This window comes from Artemia franciscana, chromosome 17 (genome assembly GCF_032884065.1).
Source record: "Artemia franciscana chromosome 17, ASM3288406v1, whole genome shotgun sequence".
Lineage (NCBI taxonomy): Eukaryota > Metazoa > Arthropoda > Branchiopoda > Anostraca > Artemiidae > Artemia > Artemia franciscana.
This window is the reverse complement of record NC_088879.1, coordinates 28,149,310-28,170,511: the sequence shown is the minus strand read 5'-3', so window position 1 is coordinate 28,170,511 and position 21,202 is coordinate 28,149,310. Positions and strand designations below refer to the sequence as shown.

The 21,202-nt window shown below is 36.4% G+C and overlaps 1 protein-coding gene across 1 annotated transcript in view; it reads right to left on the bottom strand.

Moving 5' to 3' along the window:
• Positions 1–18,557, bottom strand: part of LOC136038105 (acid ceramidase-like) — a 54,553-nt gene extending 35,996 nt beyond the window's left edge. The window contains exons 1-3 of the mRNA XM_065721120.1: positions 18,360–18,557; positions 11,437–11,521; positions 9,626–9,909 (exon numbers count right to left, since the gene is read on the bottom strand). Coding sequence (XP_065577192.1) covers positions 9,626–9,909; positions 11,437–11,521; positions 18,360–18,481 — 491 coding nt within the window. The 5' untranslated portion in view covers positions 18,482–18,557. The remainder of the gene's footprint in view (positions 1–9,625; positions 9,910–11,436; positions 11,522–18,359) is intronic.
• Positions 18,558–21,202: the final 2,645 nt, after the last annotated feature.

Genomic DNA, 21,202 nt, shown 5'->3' with positions numbered 1-21,202 from the left:
GCTGTGTAAAGTGTCAATAAGAAATCTGGACTTGAAATGGTGATACAGTTGCACTGCTAAGCCTAGTTGCAGCAGACAAATTAGGGCATGCGGGCGAGCTGCTTGGAAGATGGAATAGCCAATAACTAGTACTTTGAAGGAAATATTGGTTCCAACAAAAAGTTCATCTAAGGACACCATAAGGCTAACAGGTAGAGAATCTTCCAGCTGTTCCAGACGATAACTGCTTTGCTGTCATATATGATTCCTTTTATGCTGGCAGTCCTTTGATGTCATTCTGGAGAATTTTTGTTACTGCTCTAATAAACTTGATTTTCTCACTCTCTTCGTCATCAGTTCCTTCCAAGTAATACAAATTCTGGAGTATCTCGGATACTTTTTCTTTGAATTCCACCACGTCAGCCTTCCCGTCAATAGTTGCAAATACCATCTGGTCTTTGAAATATTCCAGGAGCTTGCTCTTCAAGTACTTTTACACTACGGTTAAAGGCCTGTTCCGTTCAAAAACTGCCCATTTTCGCAACAAGCTCTCTGAGAGTAAATAATACTTCGTCATTTTCTTCGAAAAAACTGACCAGCCTCAAAAACGCCTGATATCTTTCATCGTGTCCTAGCCTCCCCCTTTTTGGACGTTTTTTTTATCTGGCTCGGCATCTTCGAGCATTCCAGAAGTTCTTGCGTCATAAATCTGGTTGGAATGCTCTTCTTTGACCGAAACATAGAAGAACAGGCTGCATGGTGAATGGTGTCAACTGCGTGCAGGTCCGACACTATACATATTCGGCTGGAAACATTATTTGCCCAGTCATTTCTTCGGCTTTTAAACACTGCCTTTACACTCTCTTCAAAGTCTTTGGTCCAAACCTTGTACCACTGGTGACATTTTTTTTGCAGTTAGTGCGACATTTATCCTTTTAGCGCAGAAAAAGCAACACTCTTGGAAATTGAAAGTGGGAGTCGATGGTCTCAGTACCTTTTTTTCTGCGTCCGTATTTTCTGCCAAGGCTCATCTTTTATCATTCTTAATTTTTGACAGGTACATTTTGTTTGTGAAAGTCTTTCTGCAAGCAACATGAACTTGGTTCGCTGCCTTGACAGAGATGCTAGTACCTCGCGTTTCGCTAGCTTCGTTAATCGCTGTGGCTCCATTCTCTGCCAAGACCGATGATTCTGAGGCGTCTATCGGTCACTCAAATAAGAGACATAAGGCATCGGTAGGGTCTGCCATCTAGAAGAGAAATTTTGGAATTAGTAGACTGTCAGTGAATACATTACAAGAAAAACCGTGATCTGGATCGGACAATCTTCAGCCAAGTCCCAATAAATTCGAGCACAAAACCCTCCACAGATAGCCCTCACTAGCTCCCTTCAGCAAAAATCAAACGTGACCAGCAACTTTTTTTGTGGGCGGTAGTACTCTCACTTCCACTAAATAATAAAAGGGTACAATCACTTCTGCAAAAGTGACGTACGGCTTTTTGGCGGGCAGTAGTACTGTCACTTCCACTAAAGAATTTTGTTCAGTCCAGCTGCGTCTACCGTGCTGCATTCAGCATGTTGGCTCTACTCAAGCTTCGTCAAGTAGAAGGCGCTGACAAAATATGTGTCAAAAAAAGAGGTAGGAAGAGCGTATAGTAGATTTCCTTTACGCATTTCCTTCTTTAAATTCCTTTCTATTCCGTAGTAGTTACGTAACAAAACAATGGCAAGATTAAAAAAGAAAACAAGAGCTGAGAGCTCATATGGCACTTGTGACGAAGTCGGAAGAGTCAAGAGCTCATATGGTATGAGCTCTAGCAAAATTCTAAGAATCAATAGATTGCTTTAAAAGGAAAATCAGAGGCTTAATGCCGGTCGGGATTCAAAATAAGAGCTCTGAGTCACGAGGTCCTTCCAAATATCAAAATTCATAAATTCAATCACTCGTAAGTTAAAATAACCTCAATTTTTCTAATTTTTCCTCTCCCTTCAGCCCCCCAGATGGTCGAATCGCGGAAAACGACTTTATCAAGTCAATTTGTAAAGCTCCCTGACATGCCTACCAATATTCATCGTCCTAGCACGTCCAGAAGCACCAAACTCACCAAAGCGCTGAGCCCCACCACCTAACTCCCCCAAAGAGAGCGGATTCAGTTCGGTTACGTCAATCACGTATCTACGACATTTATAAGCGTTTTCCAAGATTTCCGGTTTCCCCTCCAGCTCCCCCCAATGTCAACAGATCTGGTCGGGATTTGAAATAAGAGCTCTGAGACATGAGTTCCTTCTAAATATCAAATTTCATTAAGAACTGGTCAGCCGGTCTGAAGTTAAATATACCCCAATTTTTTTAATTTTTCCAAATTAACAACCCCCAGCTCCCCCAAAGAGAACGGATCCGTATCAATTATGTCAATCTCGTATCTATAACTTGTGCTTATCCTTCCCATCAAGTTTCATCCCGATCTCTCCACTCTAAGCGTTTTCCAAGATTTCCAGTTTCCAAGATTTCTGTTTCCCCCTCCAACCCTCTATGTCCCGCATCCAACTCGAATTGAAAATGGAGCATCTGCGACATAAGATTCTCCTATATACCAAGTTTCATTAACATCCGATCACCCAATCGTAAGATGCCTCGATTTTCACGTTTTCTAAGAATTCCGGTTTCCCCCTCCAATTCCCTTCAATGTCACCGGATCTGGTCGGGATTTAAAATGAAAGTTTTAAAGCACAAGATCCTTCTAGATATCAAATTTCATTAAGATCACCCGTTCGTAAGTTACAAATACCTCCTTTTTTCATATTTTCCCAAATTACTCAAGCTCCACCAAAGAGAGTGGATCCGGTCCGGTTATGTTAGTGACCCATCTTGGACTTGTGCTTATTCCTTCTACCAAGTTTCATCCTGATCTCTCCAATTTAAGCGTCCTCCAAGATTCCCCCCTGATGACATTGGATCCGGTCGGGATTTAAAATAAGAGATCTGAGTTTCGAGGTCCTTTTAAATATGAAATTTCATTAAGATACGATCACTTTTTCGTAAGTTAAAAATAAATAGTTTTTCTAATTTTTTAGAATTAAACCCCCCCCCCCTCAACTCCCCCAAAGAGAGCAGATCCGTTTCGGTTATGTCAATCCCGTATCTAGGACTTGTGGTTATTTTTCCCCGCCAAGTTTCATTTCGATCCCTCCACTCTAAGCGTTTTCCAAGATTTTAGGTTCCCCCCTCAATTCCCCCCAATGTCACCGGATCCAGTCGGGATTTAAAATAAGAGCTCTGAGATACGATATCCTTTCAAACTTAGAATTTCACTAAGATATGATCATTCTTTCGTAAGTTAAAAATACCTCATTTTTTCTAATTCTTCAGAATTAAACCCCCCCCCCCACAACTCCCCCAAACAGTTCAGATCCATTCCGGTTATGTCAATAACGTATCTAGGACTTCTGATTATTTTTTCCACCAGGTTTCATCCCGACCCCTCCACTCTAAGCGTTTTTCAAGATTTTAGGTTCCCCCCTCCGATTCCCCCAGTGTCACCGGATCTGATCAGGATTTAAGAGCTCTGAGACAGAATATCCTTCCAAACATCAAATTTCATTAAGATCCCATCACCCATTCGTAAGTTAAAAATACTTCATTTTTCTATTTTTTTCAAATTAACTGCCCCCCCCCCATTCCCCCCACCCCACATCGTCAAATCGGGAAAAACTACTATTTCTAATTTAATCTGGTCCGGTCTCTGATATGGCTGCCAAATTTCATCGTCCTGGCTTACCTGGAAGTGCCTAAAGTAGCAAAACCAGCACAGACCTACAGACCGACAGACAGACAGACCAATAGACCGACAGAATTTGCGATCGCTATATGTCACTTGGTTAATATCAAGTGCCATAAAAACGCACCTGTCTTTGAATATCTGCTCAGACTCCAAAACATTTTCCATCTGCGCAATTTTTTTGCGGATAGGTGGCTCTGCAAGGCTGAGAACAAAAAACAACTTTGAAAAGAGCATACAAGATCAATGCATGGTTGTAGCAGAAACTGAATATCAGAAGGGGCTTTATAGAGGTCTCTAGGAATAGACACCTATTCGGAAATCGTTATTTGTTGAGAATAGTGAAAATGAAACGAAAATCTAAGCTCATCTTCGAAAAATACCCTATGAACATAGGTAACTTGTGCGTTTTTTTTATGTATTTTTAACTTTAAAAATCAGATATAAAAATAATCTGATAATAAACAGTCATTTTTGTGTTATATTCACAATAATACAATCATTTCTTGAAAAGGAAACCATCAACAGGCTGCTTTTCTTTTCATGGTTCCTTATTCTCGAATTCCGGAAAAATAAAAAAAATAGCAGAGAAAAACATGAAAAAAGGTAATTTTGCAAAGTGATGGAGATTTAGATTTTTGATATGTTGTAGAACTCTCTTTTCTGAACAAAGTAGTACAAAAATAATTTCTGTATCAATTTTATCCTGATTCGGCCATTTTTTTCGTATCTCTCTCCTACTATTCCTTTCTTTATCATACTTACCTAGTATCCTAAATGCTTTGTTTACCAGGATTTGTACCCTTTTGAAATTACCATACAAATTGCTACTCCAGACCAGACAGCCATAAGAGATATTATATGGGTGAATGATTGAATGACGGAGCGAGTAGAATTCGCTATGGCAAAAAAATGCTCCAGTCTTCGCATCATTCCAACTCCTCTGACAACTTTGGAAAAAATAACATCGCTATGATGCCTCTACGGCAGATTAGAATTGTGAAAAACCCTGAGCATCACAGGCAATTCACTTGATGGGGAACAGGGGGTGGGGCTTTCTAGATAGCATAACAAGACCAGTAGCAACAAAAGGTGTTCCTACTATGCAGAAAGTCATGAGGAAGGTCTTGTTCGCGTTGATACATAGCTACTACATAGGCTTGACTTAGCAGTAAAAGTTATAGCGAAAAACAAATTTCGGAGACACTGAAAAGAGTTTGAAACACCTCAAAATTAGAGGAGGATCAGAATTAAAAGTACACAATTGGAATCACCACTACTGAAAGCCTGACAATAGATAATTACGGCTCCCCACCCAAGGAAGATCCCTTTTTTGGATGGGTTGAACTGATGTGTCTCCCTTTTTCTCCAGGGATTGTCGTATCGAACAACAACTACTATTAATAACAACTCACTGTAGCACCAAGCCACCAGAGGTCAACGCGGCTACGCACGCTCCCCTTCCGTCCCAACCTATTCAAAGCCTCCCTCTTTACACCCTCCCAGAAAGTTCTCATTTCCCTTAATTTTTTTTATGAGATTCATCCACCCCATCCGAAGACGAACTGCTTTCCGTTTAGCCCTAAACGGTTGGCAAAAAAGGACAATCTTCGACAATCTGTCATCCTTCATCTGCAGAACGTTCCCTAGCCATCCCAGTTTTTCTGTCATTATAGCTCTAGAAAGCGGGGTTCAGCCTACTGTTTGAAATTCGGTCGGTCAGCCGGGTATCCAGAACAATCCCTAAGCAATTTCTCTGGAAAATATCAAACAAATATTCATCCGCTTTTCTGAGCACCCATGCTTCCGGACCATATTTGACCACTGCCATCGCCGTAGCTTCCAAAATTCTAATCTTTGTATGCAGACTTATCTTCCTATTCTTTCGAACTTTTTTTTTTAACTGTAAAAAAAAAAAAAAAAAAAAAAAAAAAAAAAAAAAAAAAAAAAAAAAAAAAAAAAAAAACACCCAGAGCCTTGGCTATTCTATTTTTAACATCTCCACTGATCCCACCGTCTTTACTAATAATACTACCAAGGTAGGTAAAGCTGTTCACCTGATAAATCTTTTCGTTCCCCAACGTCACCTTTTCATCTCCACTTATTCCTAGCCTTAGCGACTAAGTCTTCTTAACACTAATTTTCAAACCTATTCTAGCATCACCTTATTATGCTTTCCAGTGTTTCCACTCCAGACATGAAATGAAAAGTGTCATTTCTTGCGTCATATGACCTTTTAAAATGGAATCCTAGAAATTCCCCCAGTGTAAAATTTCCCCTGAAAACTTCACCTCCCACCCCCCAGAAATCTTCTGGGTGAACAAAGGGCGAAGCGTTACGTGATCCTGAATTGATTTTTCAGGAAGAAAGGGTTTCTGTTAAACGCTATCGCGTCCACCTCGGTTCTCAGAGGGAGCTTTTTAACGCCAAAACATCCCAGCTCTCATTGACCCATCAGAGAAATATAGATGAAAATATATAATGAGAATATATAAATGAGAATGGGGGCATTTCTGATCTAATGAGCATCTTTCGAAGTTTCTGCGATCATGAGACGGAGTTGTGGATGAAGAAGGGGCAGTCCCCCTCCTCTACGGAATTAATTCTGCTGATTTTGGGGTTTATTTTTATTCTTTACTTTCATAATAACAGTGTAGACCAGGAATATTCCGAGAAATCGTAAGGGAATAAATATCAATTTCACATTTTTAATGCGCCTTTTAAGGTTACTTTCGTAACCCCTCTCCCCAACAAATATCTTGGATACTGTCCTAGGAATTATACATAAATTTCTACCTATACCCTCCCCTCGTCTCTCCCTTAGAACTAATTCTATATTTCTCTGATGGGTCAATGAGAGCTGGGATGTTTTGGCGTTAAAAAGCTCCCTTTGAGACCCAGGTGGACGCAATAGCGTTTAACAGAAACCCTTTCTTCCTGAAAAATCAATTCAGGATCACGTAACGCTTCGCCTTTTGTTCGCCCAGAAGATTTCTGGGGGGGGGGTGAAATTTTCAGGGGAAATTTTACACTGGGGGAATTTTCTAGAATTCCTATACGATTTTTTTTATTTGTCTTTTTTTTATTTGTTAATAGATATGTCTATCTATTGTCCGTCCATGCGTCATTCCTAGGGCAGAAAAACTAAGGTAGATAGTCACAGAGCTAATATAGTGATAGAACCTATAGCTTTCCAAGTGTCTAGTTAAATGACACGGGTAAACAACGGGTAAACGATCGTTATTTTGATTTAAAAAATGTTTCCCCCTTCAAATAAAAGGCTAGTGAAGAGGGCTACCCTGATCCCCAAAACACTGTTTTTCAAGCCAAAGCTTATATTGAGCCTTACTGCAAACAAGTTGATAAGTAATAGCATTTTAGTTACCTATTGTCTTCTAAAATTTTGAATTTAAAATTTTGTCATTAAGGAATTAACTACAGGCAATAGTAATCAAAAATTAAAACTCGCGTTTCCCAAAATTGCAAGTGAGAAAAATGCCATTTCTAGCTGATTCAGGAATAGTAATAGAGAAGATCTATGAAGTTGCAGTTGGATCACAAGAAACTGTTGGACCTTCTGCTATGGAGAAGATCTAACCAGAGTACTCCCAAGCCAGCCAATGAGGCTAAGACTGTTAATTATCCAGCATCCAAGGATCCTATTCATATTGTTAATTAGTTGGAGTTGCATAGAGAATCAAAATAAAATGTTGGACCTTCATCTACGAAGAAGATCCAAACCAGAGCACTCCCATACAAGCCAATGTTGCTAAGACTGTTAATGCTCTAGCATCAAATGAGCCTATTCATATCGTCAATGAGTTGGAGTTTTAGAAAGAATCAAAAGAAATTCTTGGACCTTTTGCTATGGAAAAGATGAACTCGCAAAGCCTCTAAAAGTTCATTCATTTTGCTCACACTTTCATATAGTATGCTTAAATCACAAGCATGATCTAAGTCCAAGAAATTTGTTTCCTCTCCATTTGATTCCGTGTTGTCACATTGCCCTTCCTGTGTTCCTTAAGACAAAGTCCATCAAAATGATCCATATAAAGGGGGATAGAACACAACCCTGCTTAACTCCTGATTTAATATGAAACCCACTTGTTTGATACACAAGTATCGAACAAGTGGTCACATTATATTGGGATAGGGCTCATTTTACGCGAAATCTTAACATTCAGAGCAATATCAATATCTAATTTATGTGTAATAAATTAGATATTATTAGATATTGGGATAGGGCTCATTTTACGCGAATCATAACATTCAGAGCAATATCAATATCTAATTTATGTGTAATTACCTTGATTGTAGGTTGTAATTCCCCTCCCCATATTAAAACACAAGGAAAATCGGTTTTTTTGGCATGATTATCACAAGTCTTTTTATTTATTTCTATTTCTTTTCTGCCATGGCTAGCAGGCTACCAAAAGATCGCAGAAAGAAGTGGTAGCGTTCAAAACCTCCAACTCATATCTACATATCTATTATAAATTCCCCTCAAGGATTCCGTTTTAAAAGATCATATGACGCAAGAAATGGCACTTTTTTCATTTCATGTCTGGAGTGGAAACACTGGAAAGCATAATAAGGTGATTTCTCTAGCCACGAACCCTTAACTACATATTCTTATACCCCCTGCTGTATACTCCCCCTCCCAGTCCCCTTAGTGAGTGAAAAATAAAAAGCACGTCTTAAAAAAAAAACAACTGTCAAATGAGAAAAAACTTTAGTTATTTATTTCCATTTTCATGAAAATAATTGAATTTTTTATGTCCAAATTCTCAAGGGCACAGTGAAAGTACCCCTAAGGTTTTCTATCAATGTGAAAATGGTATACACGAGTATCTCATGGGAAAGCTGACAGGAGGTAGGAAATAAAATCTGTATTCAATGTCCTATATTAATAAAATATAACTGTTAGCTAAAAGTTATTAAAGCCTCAAAGAATATGGGCAACTTATAATAGTGGAGACTGGCGGTAGTGTTGACATTACAAAAAACTATCAACGCCATCTTGCATCTGGTGACACTTGGCATTTTATCAAGCTATGTAATCGTTTTTCTGTCAGGAACTGAGATCAGATACTTATTACTACCCTAATTTTACCAATTCCACTAACTAAATTAGCTATTCTTATTATTAAACTGAAAAAATGCCACGTGTTGCAAACGCTAGATGACGTTGATACTTTTTCGTCGACACTAGCGCCAGTGTCTACTCTTATAAGTTACCCATATTCTTTTTCAGAGCCTTATAAAGCAATCTTTATTTTTTTGCAGGCAACTTATGGAACTTCCTCCTCGTAAGAGAACATCCTGTGTTTCGGGGGTCAATTTTGTGTTTTAAGTAAAATGCTAGTTTTCAGAAAAGTTGGAGAATATCACGAGTCGGTTTATCTGAGCTAGTTGTAGATTTATTGTGCATAAGCTGCCAATCAACAATTTTTGTTCACTCTAAGTTTCAACTCTGCTCTTTGCTTCCAGAAGAAAAACTTTTTTTTTGTTAAATTAAAGTTACATTACAGAGTACGTTTATATTAACTATTTTTCTCTGTTGATCTGAAATAAAGAAAAATTAGTAGAAAAGGCTACTTCATGGCACAACAGATCGTAATTAGTAGCCATAATCCTTTTTACAACAGGTGTTACCAGATACTTTGCATACAATAGCATAGTCAAAAAAGCAAAAGGCACTGAAACACTATCTTTTAAACAAAAATGAGCTGAAGGTACAATTTTTCAGTAAAATCGCTTTGACAAATGTACTGATTTAAAGATTTCACTGCAAAACCAAAAAAGGCCAAATTACCCAGATATGAGCCATCTGGCAACACAGCTTAAAACTAGTTTCACAAACTCACCCCATCAGGATTCCGAAGTCCAAGTTTCTACCATGATATATGTGACCATTTTCACCTTCCACAATAATAGACGTGCAAAAGGTGAAGATTTCATAAAAAAGATTGTACAAGGTAATCTCACCAACTGAGGTATTAGCAACTTTTGCTATGCCTGCTAATTCATCTCGATAGGGTTCTGGTAAAGTCTTGGCGAGATATGGAAAATACTTGTCAATAAACTTAAACAGTCGGCCATTAAAAAATACGTCAAGATTGTCTTTCAGAATCTGAATTAGGTTGACGACCTGAAATAAAGAAATTTATTTTATCAACACAAAATGATACTTAGGAGGACAGAGGAAGAATAAGAAAAAAAAAGTACAAGCATAAAACTTTCTGTTTTCATATCTTCTATAACCAGAGGTGGGAACTAGTAGGGATTTGAGATAATTTGAAGTCGATTTGGAAGTAGTATATATTTTCGTAATTTACCTTTAATCCATTTATACTCGTCCGAAAACTGCATCTATACTGCATAATTCATGTCTATCTTGATATTTTGGTTAGGCTATTTATTGAGAAAAAAAACTTTATATAAAACATTACACAAATAACCTTTACCATAACTACAAAGTAACCACAAATGAAAACTCAAATGACTACAGCAGGGTTTAGCTATGTTTTCCTTATTTAATTATATTGAAATTCCACAGCTTGCGCAAGGGCTCTTCAGGGAGCAACTTATGTTATGAAATAAACAAAAAATAGAATAAAGGAAGTGTTTTTGCACACACTTAAAATTGAGATACTTTTCAAAAGGGTTGACCAACTCGTGAAGACCCGATTCATAAAATGTTTGCTACCTGAGATTTCACTTACTTAGTTTCAGTATGGAGGTGGGAAGACTCGAGATAAAATAAGATATATTTGCAAAACTCCTGGATAAGAGAATCTCAAGCCCAAAGTATTTTTCAGAGGAGGCTGCAACTCATCATATTTAGCATAAACATACTTAAGAGTCATCTATAGCTCTTTCAAGGTTTTTATACTAAGACTCAACTCTTGATGGAGTCTTTTGTCGGTTTTTTTCAGCTGCGAACCCAAGACTTTCAAGTTATCCAGCACATGGTTTTATAAAGGGTTGTTGTACATGCCTATATATTAGTAAATAAATTGCTGTGGAAACTTTCCAACAGCACTTGGTAGGACTTTTACAGGCAATTTCGTCTCCAGTGCCACACCTCTCTCTTGGTCCCAACTCCATTTCAGTAAATAATTTGCAGCCAAGATTGGAATCCTATATTAAACTTTCAAGCTCATTGCTCCACTCTTCTATTGCTCTCAGTTATACGTTCCTTTACAAGTAATGTCAATAGCAATAATGCAATATAATATTTGGGTTATTGTTCCAAATGAGAATTAAGGGATACAATTTGCTATTAGCATTCCTCTAATCCGCAGCTATTGGCTAATATGGTTGTATTTGGTCCTTAACTATTTCAACCTTGAAACCAGTTATGGCTGAATTCCTCCTTTGGTGGAAGTCACTGATTAAGGCCTCTCTGTCCAAGTTTAGTTTATATAACAGCAATCATATTTATACTTCTTGAAAGGCGAACAATAGATTGAGGGTTAAGAATGACTAAAACAGGGTACTTAGGTAGAAACTTACTGAGGGAGGGGCAAGTTAAATAGATACCATAAATTGGTAAATGTAAGCATGAATACTTCATAGCTTATATTATAGTCTATGCTTTATAATGCATCATAATACAATAAAAGAGCATTATTAATTACTAGATTTATGCAGACTACTAAATAAATGACCTTACATGCTCTTTTTTCCTTTCAATTAGGCCAGTCCATCTTTCTGCTGGAGGTAGATCTAAGTTCAACACATATTTCTCAGCAACAAGGCTAGAAAAAATAAGCTGAATTAACTGGATAAAGAATAGTAAGACGAAAAAAAATTCTGAAAAACTCCTGTTTTTAATTCAGAATAACTATATTATTAAAAGGATGTGTCTTTTTTAACACTTTTTGGTTACCTCAAAGTTTCCACCATAGACACTAAGGAGTTGTAGTGGTTTAAATGTTTGAAAGTACAAATGGAAGTAACTAGCACAGATTCTTCAAAAAATAAAAAATAAATTTCAATCCCCTTAAGCTTCCTGCAATATTTAATTTCAAAAACGACTCAAATATTCCACATAAAGAACCTTGGTTGACTGTCCTGGACAAGCCAGAACAAAATCAATAATTTTTGTAAGTCAAGTTAATAGCACATAAAATTTTGTTAATTGAGAATTCCATCAATTTGTATACCTGTTTTTACGCAGATGCAAAGAATAGCCTATATTTCTTCAATTTTGTGACATTATTATGTGGAACAAGACTAATTACTTTCAAAGTTCTCTCTTCTTTACTTTTTTCTGCCATTAGTAGTATGTAACTTGGGAAATACAATCGATTAAAAACTTCTTTGCAGAACATCCAATAGCTTTCCAAAAAAGTTAAAAGTATTTTTCCCCAGCCTACTCAATAGAATATAACAAGAGCTCATACGGCACCTGTGACGAGGTTGGAGCCTAAAATTAGACTCGGTACTAGAGTTAACGATTTCATTGCCCTAGCACGTCAAGAAACACCAAACTCGCTAAAGCACTAGAAATCCCTCCAACTCCCCCAAAGAGATCAGAACCGGTACATTTATGTTAATCATGTATCTATAACCTGTGCTTATTCTCAAACTTGCCAAAGTACTGGAAATCCCCGAACTCCCCCAAAGCAAGCGTCATAAGATAAACCTACCTCCATTTTCACAATTTTCCCTACCTCCAGTCCCCCCCAGATTGTCGAATTGGGAAAACAACTGTTATCAAGTCAATTTCAGAACCGGTACACTTATGTCAATCATGTATCTATAACTTCTGCTCATTCTCGAACTTGCCAAAGTACTAGAAATCCCCCGAACTCCCCCAAAGCAAGCGAATTCGGTCTGGTTATGTCAATCATGTATCTAGAGCTTGTGCTAATAATATTCCCATCAAGTTTAATCCTGATCTCTCTACTCTAAGAGATTTCCAAGAGTTCCAAGATTTAAATTTCCTTCCTCCGCCCCCTATGTTCCCAGATCCGATCTAAATTGAAAATCTGACATATCTGAGACATGAGATCGTTCTATATACCAAGTTTCATTTAGATCCAATCACCCATTCTTAAGATAAACCTACCTCCATTTTCACAATTTCCCCTCTCTCCAGTCCCCCCCCAGATTGTCGAATTGGGAAAACAACTGTTATCAAGTGAATTTGTGCAGGTCCCTGACATGTCTACCAATTTTCATCATCCTAGCACGTCCAGAAGCACCAAACTCACCAAAGTACTGGAAATCCCCTCCCCAACACCCCCAAAGAGAGCGGATCCGGTCCAGTTATGTCAATTACATATCTAGGACTTAGGCTTATTCTTCCCACCAAGTTTCATCCTGATCTCTTTCTATATATCAAGTTTCATTAAGATCTGATCATCCATTTGTAAGATTCAAATTTCAAATTCATATTCAAATTCACTTTATTTAAAAACATGCGACGGACAGAGCCGATTATTAATTTTTATTGTCATGCACACACAAAAATCTGTCAACAAGTCAAAATCAACATTCACAAAATTATAATATATAAAATTAACAGCAATAATTTTCACATACACACGAAAATAAGTCGACAAGTATACACAAAATTATAATATATACAATTAACAACAATAATCTGGATTAAAAAGTCGACCCAGCAACAACTAAGTTGTTGTTAAACAACTTAACAAACGAGGGCACAAAATTAAGCTCATAACAAGCTTGTGACACAGTCACAGGTTGAAGTTTCAATACAGGCTCTTCAATGGCCCTGAGTGACCTTACCCGTGCTGGTTGATGTTGGGGCAGGAGGATATTTCGGTGTATAGGGCTGGACAGGATTTTATTGTCAAAGGATAGGGCACGTTTTAAACAACGAGATTGAAGGGTTTGAAGTTGAAACTGATTAAGGAGGGATATGTATGGTACTTTTGGGGCTTTTGAGATTACTAGGAGGGCACAGTATTGCACCCTCTCAACCTCGTCTGACTGTTCCCTAGTCAGTCCGAAATGCCATACAGGGCAACAGTATTCAAGTGTGAAACAAATAAAAGAGAAATATATGTGTAGGAGATGTGGCGCAGGGATTCCATGGCGAGCCAACAACTTCAGAGACCTGATGGTCAAATTAGCTTTTTTTATCATGCCATCAACATGTTTATTCCACTTCAGATCTGAAGTGATATGAACGCCGAGCAATTTAATTTCGGTCACGTGACTGGCACTAGGAATAGGTGGATTAAAAACTGACTTAGATCTATTGCAATAAGATTATTATTATTATTATTATTATTATTCAAAAAGAAAAGAAAACACACAACAACAACAATAATAAAGATCCTAGAAGCGAACTTGTTAAGGACCAAAACAACAAAAATAAAAAATAAAATAAATAAAAAAAAAAAAAAAAAAAAAAGATTAATCCAAGAATCTGGTTCATCAAGTTTTTGCAAAATACTGTCAATTATACTTACTAAGTAATGAGAGGTAGATGTGTTTGACATATTTCTAAACTGCCTTGGGTAAATTTTGTCCAGAATACGGTCAGAAATTGAAGATAAAGATGCTTCAATTTTTATGTTTTCCAAGATTTTGGGTTCCACCCTTCAACTCCCTCTAATATCACCAGATCCAGTAGGGATTTAAAATAAGAGCTCTGAGACGCAAGGTCCTTCTAAATATCAAATTTCATTAAAATCCAATCACTCGCTTGTAAGTTAAAAATACCTCATTTTTTCTAATCTTTCCAAATTAACCACCCCCCTTCCAGCTCCCCCATAGAGAGCAGATTTGGTCCGATTATGTTAATCATGTATCTAGGACTTATGCTTATTCTTCCCACCAAGTTTCATCCTGATCTCTCCACTCTAAGCATTTTCCAAGATTGTCAGTCTCCCCCTCCAACTTCCCCTGATGTCACCAGATCCGGCCATGATTTAAGATAAGAGCTCTGAGACACAAGGCCCTTCTTATTATTAAATTTCATTAAGATCCAATTACCTGTTTGTAAGTTAAAAATACCTCATTTTTTCTATTTTTTCCAAATTAACCCCCCCCCTTCCAGCTCCCCCATAGAGAGCAGATTTGGTCCGATTATGTCAATCATGTATCTAGGATTTAGGCTTATTCTTCCCACCAAGTTTCATCCTGATCTCTCCACTCTAAGCATTTTCCAAGATTTCCCCCCAATGTCATCAGATCTGGTCAGGATTTAAAATAAGAGCTCTGAGACACAAGGTCCTTCTAAATATCAATTTTCATTAAGATCCAACCACTCGTTTGTAAGTTAAATATATCTCATTTTTTCTATTTTTTTCTGAATTATGCCCCCCCCCCCAACTCCCCCAAAGAGAGCAGATCTGATCTGGTTCTGTCAATCACATATTTAGAACTTGAGCTTATTCTTCCCACCAAGCTTGATCCCAATCTTCCCACTCTAAGCATTTTCCAAGATTTCTTTTCCCCCTCTAACTCCCCCCAATGTCACTGGATCCTATATCCAAAAAGCTGTTCAAATCAATGATTAACACCACGGTCTGACTAGGTTTTTTCAGCCAGCAAGTGGTGAATGATTGGAACCAACTAAGCCAAGAGACAGTCTCTGCAACCTTGCCTGAGGAATTCAAAAAGAGGCTCAACAAGGAATAGGAGGCCAAATCATGGAGAATCCAGTGGGAAAACCCTCACAGTCCTCACTATCATAACATTCTTGGAAGACAATAGAGTCAGCTTAAAGGATGAAGAATTTTGGAGGATGGTGCAGATTGTCATACCTGACCATCTAGCACACTCAATCCGAAGTTGCTGTTGTGCTGTGGTGCCAACTCTAAACTGCTGGAGAATGGTTTTTGAACCATACCTACCATGTGATCACTGTTACTGAGTGGGATTAAATTGCATCTCTCCAGCACTCTCTACTCCCAATGACTTGTTGCATGACCTTAACACCGCAACAAAATCTATTGCCATCATCAACTATGAAGCATCACAGTTCTTTGGAAATAATTTACTCCCAAAGTGTAGATTAAGGTAATTAATCAAGGTAATAGATTGAAACATGATAATCTGATTAATAGAAACATCCTGAATAGTCTGAAATAAGAATGTCCTTGTTTTTGTGTTTTTCTTTAGTTTTTAATATATTCATAAGGCTATACCTGAAACTTTCAAGGAAAGGGGGGGGGGGGTGCATTGTCAGAAAAGCAACCATAATATTTTGACAGACCATGAAATAAGCAATCTAAAGGTAAAACTTATATTTCATCCTCATGTTTCCTTATGTGAAACATGATTAGAACCACTAAAATGGTACAAACTCCTGTACTATCCAAGCAGAAGCATCAATCCACAAAATTGTGGGGGTAGGGGACAAATTTGTAAATTTTAAACAACTGAAAAAACCTAGAATACTTAGTTATTATCCCTAAATCCACTTCAATTTGCTATACCTAACCCCTCCCCCCTCTTATAGTGGAAATATATAGCCTAGATTATATATTTTTGCCATGCCTGTTTCTTGATTAGATGAATCTTTTGTTCAAATAAATTTAATGGCAAAGAGGCAACATTGACAAAATCAAGAAATGGAAAAATGCATGGAAAATATATAATCTGGACAATGCATTTCCCATTGGGGGTGGGGGAGGGTTAAAGAGAAGTACTTTTAGGGAAAATATAGTCTAAGTAGCCTAAGCATTTTAAGATTTTTAAAGTTGTTTTCAGAATTGTATAGTTTTTCCTTCACAACAGCTCCAAGTGTATACTGATACCTAAAAACACCCAAAAACAGTTAGTTCTCAAAATGTAGGAGTTGTAAAAAGATCTAAAGGACAAGTTACCCCCCCCCCCCTTCCAATTGTGTCCAAGATAGAATAGTCTTTGGTAAAATTCTAGTTGATTGACTTTTGGCTATCTCAGAAAGGGGTTAGGTTATGAAAATGAAACTTTCAGGGATGGGTCTAAAGGCTAAAGTATGGGTAAATTTATAGTAAAGAGTATTACTGGCTTTTGTATAAAGTGAATATACCACTTGATGCCTTTTTTATGCTCTTTACAAATATAATAATTGCTTCTACTGGAAATTCAGATTTAAGCACTTTTTGACCTCTTAAAAATGACCTAATTATGGGGTATAAAAAAGGCTTAAAACATTGGTCTCAGACTTTAAAACATTGGACTCAAACTTACCATTTCAATAAATCCATTTTTTTAATGTTATATTATCCACAAGCACTGATTTTCCATGATTAAATTGGATAAATAAATTTTATCAATGTTATGGTGTTTCCTTCTTCCTTGTTGCCAAAATTTCAATTAAAGCATGTGTTTTTGGTTGTTTTTTACAAAATAATAGGATATTTGAAATTGCAAATCTTTAATAGTTTAGAAACAAATTTGGGCTATATTTTTGCACATCAGGGGGGTGGGGGTGAAGCATAGCATATAATAAATATGTAAACTAACCATTGCTGTATTTAATATAGGTAAATCTATAGCAAACAGTATAACTGGCATTCATAATAGCCACATTTCATGTTTTTGACCAAAAACGCATGCTTTTATTTAAAACTTGATGTCAAGGAAGAAGAGAACACCATAACATTGGAAAAATTAATTTATCCAAATTAATATTGGAAAATCAGTGCTTGTGGACTATATAACATTAAAAAAATGGATTTATAATGAAACAATAAGTATGAGATCAATGTTATAAAGTATTTAAGGTTTGAGACCAATTTTCTTAGCCTTTTTTATACCCCATATTTAGGTCATTTTTAAGAGGTCAAAAAGTGCTTAAATCTGAATTTCTGGTAGAAGCAATTATTATATTTGTAAAGAGCAAAAAAAAAGGTATTGAGTGGTATAATCACTTTATATGAAAGCCAGTAATACTGTTTGCTATAAATTTACCAAAGTATGTCCTGGGAAGGTATTTTGAAGTACCCACCTCCACTCCTTCTCCCCCTAGAGGACCCTGAAATTCACCTACATGACAGGTCTATACCTATTGAAATTTTGACCAAACAACATTTTACCTTAATTTTCAGTTACCAGTTGCATTTTCTCTGCCTTTAGTTCTGAAAATGCAAGTCCTGTTATTTGAGTAGAATTCTGAGCCATATCAATGTTTTTTTTTCAAAATCAGGGAAACATATTTGCATATCTTTAAAACCTTATAAATTGGGATTGAGCAAAGTTGTGAAGCTGAAAACAATTTTGTTGTACTTTATTCAAGCAGAAGATCTATTTTGCAAGGTTTCACTTTTATAACATACATATTCCTGAAGGTCATCAAAGGTCAGGTCCCTCTAGAGGGAGAAGGAGTACAGGTGGTTACTTCAAAATACCTTCCTGGGACATAATTTAGCTTTTAGACTCATCCCTGAAAGTTTCATTTTCCTAACCTAACCCCTTTGCAAGATAGCCAAAAGTCAATCAACTAGAATTTTACCTAGTATTTCATGCAAAGGTTTGTCATTTTTCACCTATATGATTTTTGTCCTGTACTATACCTTTTCTAAGTTTTAAAGCTGTGTTTGTGTAAATCTTGAACTAGTTATATTTAGATAGGCCTATAACCCTCTTTGATTACTAGCTTATGAAAAAGCCTATTATAATTACTGAGATGGTGGATAGGTTGTTGGTTCACAATGTTTAAATCTTTGGCTATAATGTTCATTCAATCCAAGAGAAAAGGGACTCAGGCAAAGAAACAATCCAGTTAATAACGTAAAACTAGTCATGACTTCTTAGTTTGAATTTTTCGCTTTAAGATTCAAAAATATTTAGAGGCGTCTTTTCTGATATCCAGCAAAAATATTAAATCGTTCAAAAGCAAACCCCTTCTCGTGCGCTTTGAGAATCAATCTTTTCCTCATAAGTTCAAACCCACAGGCTGACAAAATCCTTCAAGAATTTGACACTATTTTCAACTTAAAAGATTTTCATAAAATCTCATACGGTTGTTTTCTTATAATGAAAGGCTTTAAAACCTTTCTGATTTTCATAACAACCTCTTCAGGCATCTTAAAAATAACAAACAAATACAACGTAGAGACAATAGGGAAAATTTTTCAAGACAGTGGAAATTATTTCTGTAGATATTTCGGCCCTATGTCCAAGGGCCGTCTTCAGCACAATACAAGAATAAAAGAGAAACTATATATATATATAAAAGAACTTACATCAAATTGTGAGGATTAAAACTGAATAATTAAAAACACTTTTTAAAACTTTTTTTAAAAATAGCCCTAGCATCCTTACTTCAACGAAGTTCAACCAGGACTGGCGAAAATAATGAAACGAGAATATAAGCTCATTCAAACTGAAGAGAATAAAATGATTAGATGCAATTTCTTAAAGCTAATCTTGCTTGTTTAGCAGCCTGTCTCAAAGGCCTTTTCGTAGTTGGTTCAGTACTATTATAAATCGGTTTAGTAAAATATTTTGTTAGATCATTTTTAATTAAATTTGAGTATAAATAATTTAGTGAGTATTCCCCCAAGTCCCTGTTCAAAGAAATATTATTATTTATTTTGAGATTAATTTCGATTGATTCTCGAACCACCTGTTTTATTCCCAAATCATTACTAATGAGTGAAGAGTTTTCAAAAAGTGAAAACTCTTGATATCCATTTTGAATATCCATTATGATATCCATTTTGAGACAAAGCTGAAGTGGAAAATGTTCAAGTTGAGAAAGTTGCAAGGTGCGAAAATTTGGTCAGTTATGTGGTTTAAACGAAATAACAGCATAACTTGAATTTAGATGAATCATCGTTATAATATGCATGGTCATGTAGAAACTCGTACAGTAACATTGAGGGAAAACATTATTTTGAAACCAGAGCCTAGAAATAGAATAGAATAGTATATGATTTATTGGCTAAAATAGCACACAAGCTAGCATAAGCACGTCAGAACAATTACAGTTACAATGATAAAATAAATGTTAAGGGATAAACATAGTTACAAAGTTAAATCAATTATTAAAATTCGAAACAAAATAGGGAACGAAAGAGTTTTTGTACCTCATTGTCAACATTTGGGGACACAAGTCAAGTTGAGTATTTGGAGCTCTACGAGCATTAAATCTTGAATTGGGAAGGATTGGGGGGTTTTCTTTGAAGAGGCGAAGAAGACGTCGGATAATCAGAACTAAGGCACTTGTGCCCAAAGTTCATGGTAAGGAAGTGACGTCGTGATTCCAATATAGTGAGTTCAAGTCTAGCCAAACCTTCATCATAAGTAGTATAAGACGTCCCCAGTATAATTTTTATAGCCCTTTTTTGAATGCTTTCAATTTTAGAATATTGGGATTTGGTCAACCCAGGGTGCCAGACAGGGCAAGCATATTCAAGACAAGGTCTTATATAAGAACAATAAATTATTTTAAGGTTCTGGATTGATATGGAGAACCGTTTAAGAAGGGAGAAAGATCTAAGGAGAAAACCACCTGTTTTAAATAAGTGAAAAGAGTGAGATTTCCATTTAAGGTCATTGTCCAAGTGCACGCCAAGTAGCTTAACCATGTTTAAATTTGAAATGCAAAGATAATTATTGATTGGGGGTATATTTTTTTAAGAAGGAGAATAGCATTAAACTGCTTTTCGGTATGCTCAGATTGAGTTTAACATTACCAAGATCATTATTTATGTTGTTAATGAGTGAGTCAAGTTTAACGCCCAAATTGTTTGAGGTTTGACAAAGGTCAAGTAATGTCAAATCATCCACAAATTTAAAAGTGTTGTCAAAATTTAGTAAAACATTGTTAAAAACAATTAAGAATGCTAAAGGAAATCCACAGGAAATCGAGATAAAACCTGATGAATCTCCGTTAGGGAAATGTGGCAATAGGTGGGCATTCCAAGGCAGTAGTTTTGATTATGGCTTCATGATTAATCTCGATCCTGACAGTGAATAGGATCCGAAGCATGGCGTGAAAAAATCACGTGTGGGTGTAAATTCAATAAAAAGTCCGAGGTAGAAGGTTTAGTGTACTATTATATTGATCGACCAAGCTGATTCCAAATCTGAGCCACATTCGCGAGTAGGAAGTATGTAAGAATATATATGGTCATACATAAAGGAAAAACGGACAGAAAGAACAGTATGTGACAGAAGATTCGATAGTTTGAACTAAACTACCCAGGTTAATTATAAATCTGAATTGGATTTTGATGTAAATCGTGGCCAAAATTTTTATGTTAGTCAATGTGTATCAGTTTGAGCAATCTGAGGCAAAAGCTCAAAGTACGTTTTAAGCCTGATTAACTAACTTAATTTCAAATCACAGTAAAAGTTCGATATGCTAGACATTATACAAGAAACATCAAAAACAAGAAGAACAATATGGAATTATTTTCTTAAGACAATGGAAATCTAATTTGAATGAATATTTCGGCCCTATGTCCAAGGACCGTCCTCAGCAAAAAATAAATATATAGAAAAAGAAAAACTTACAA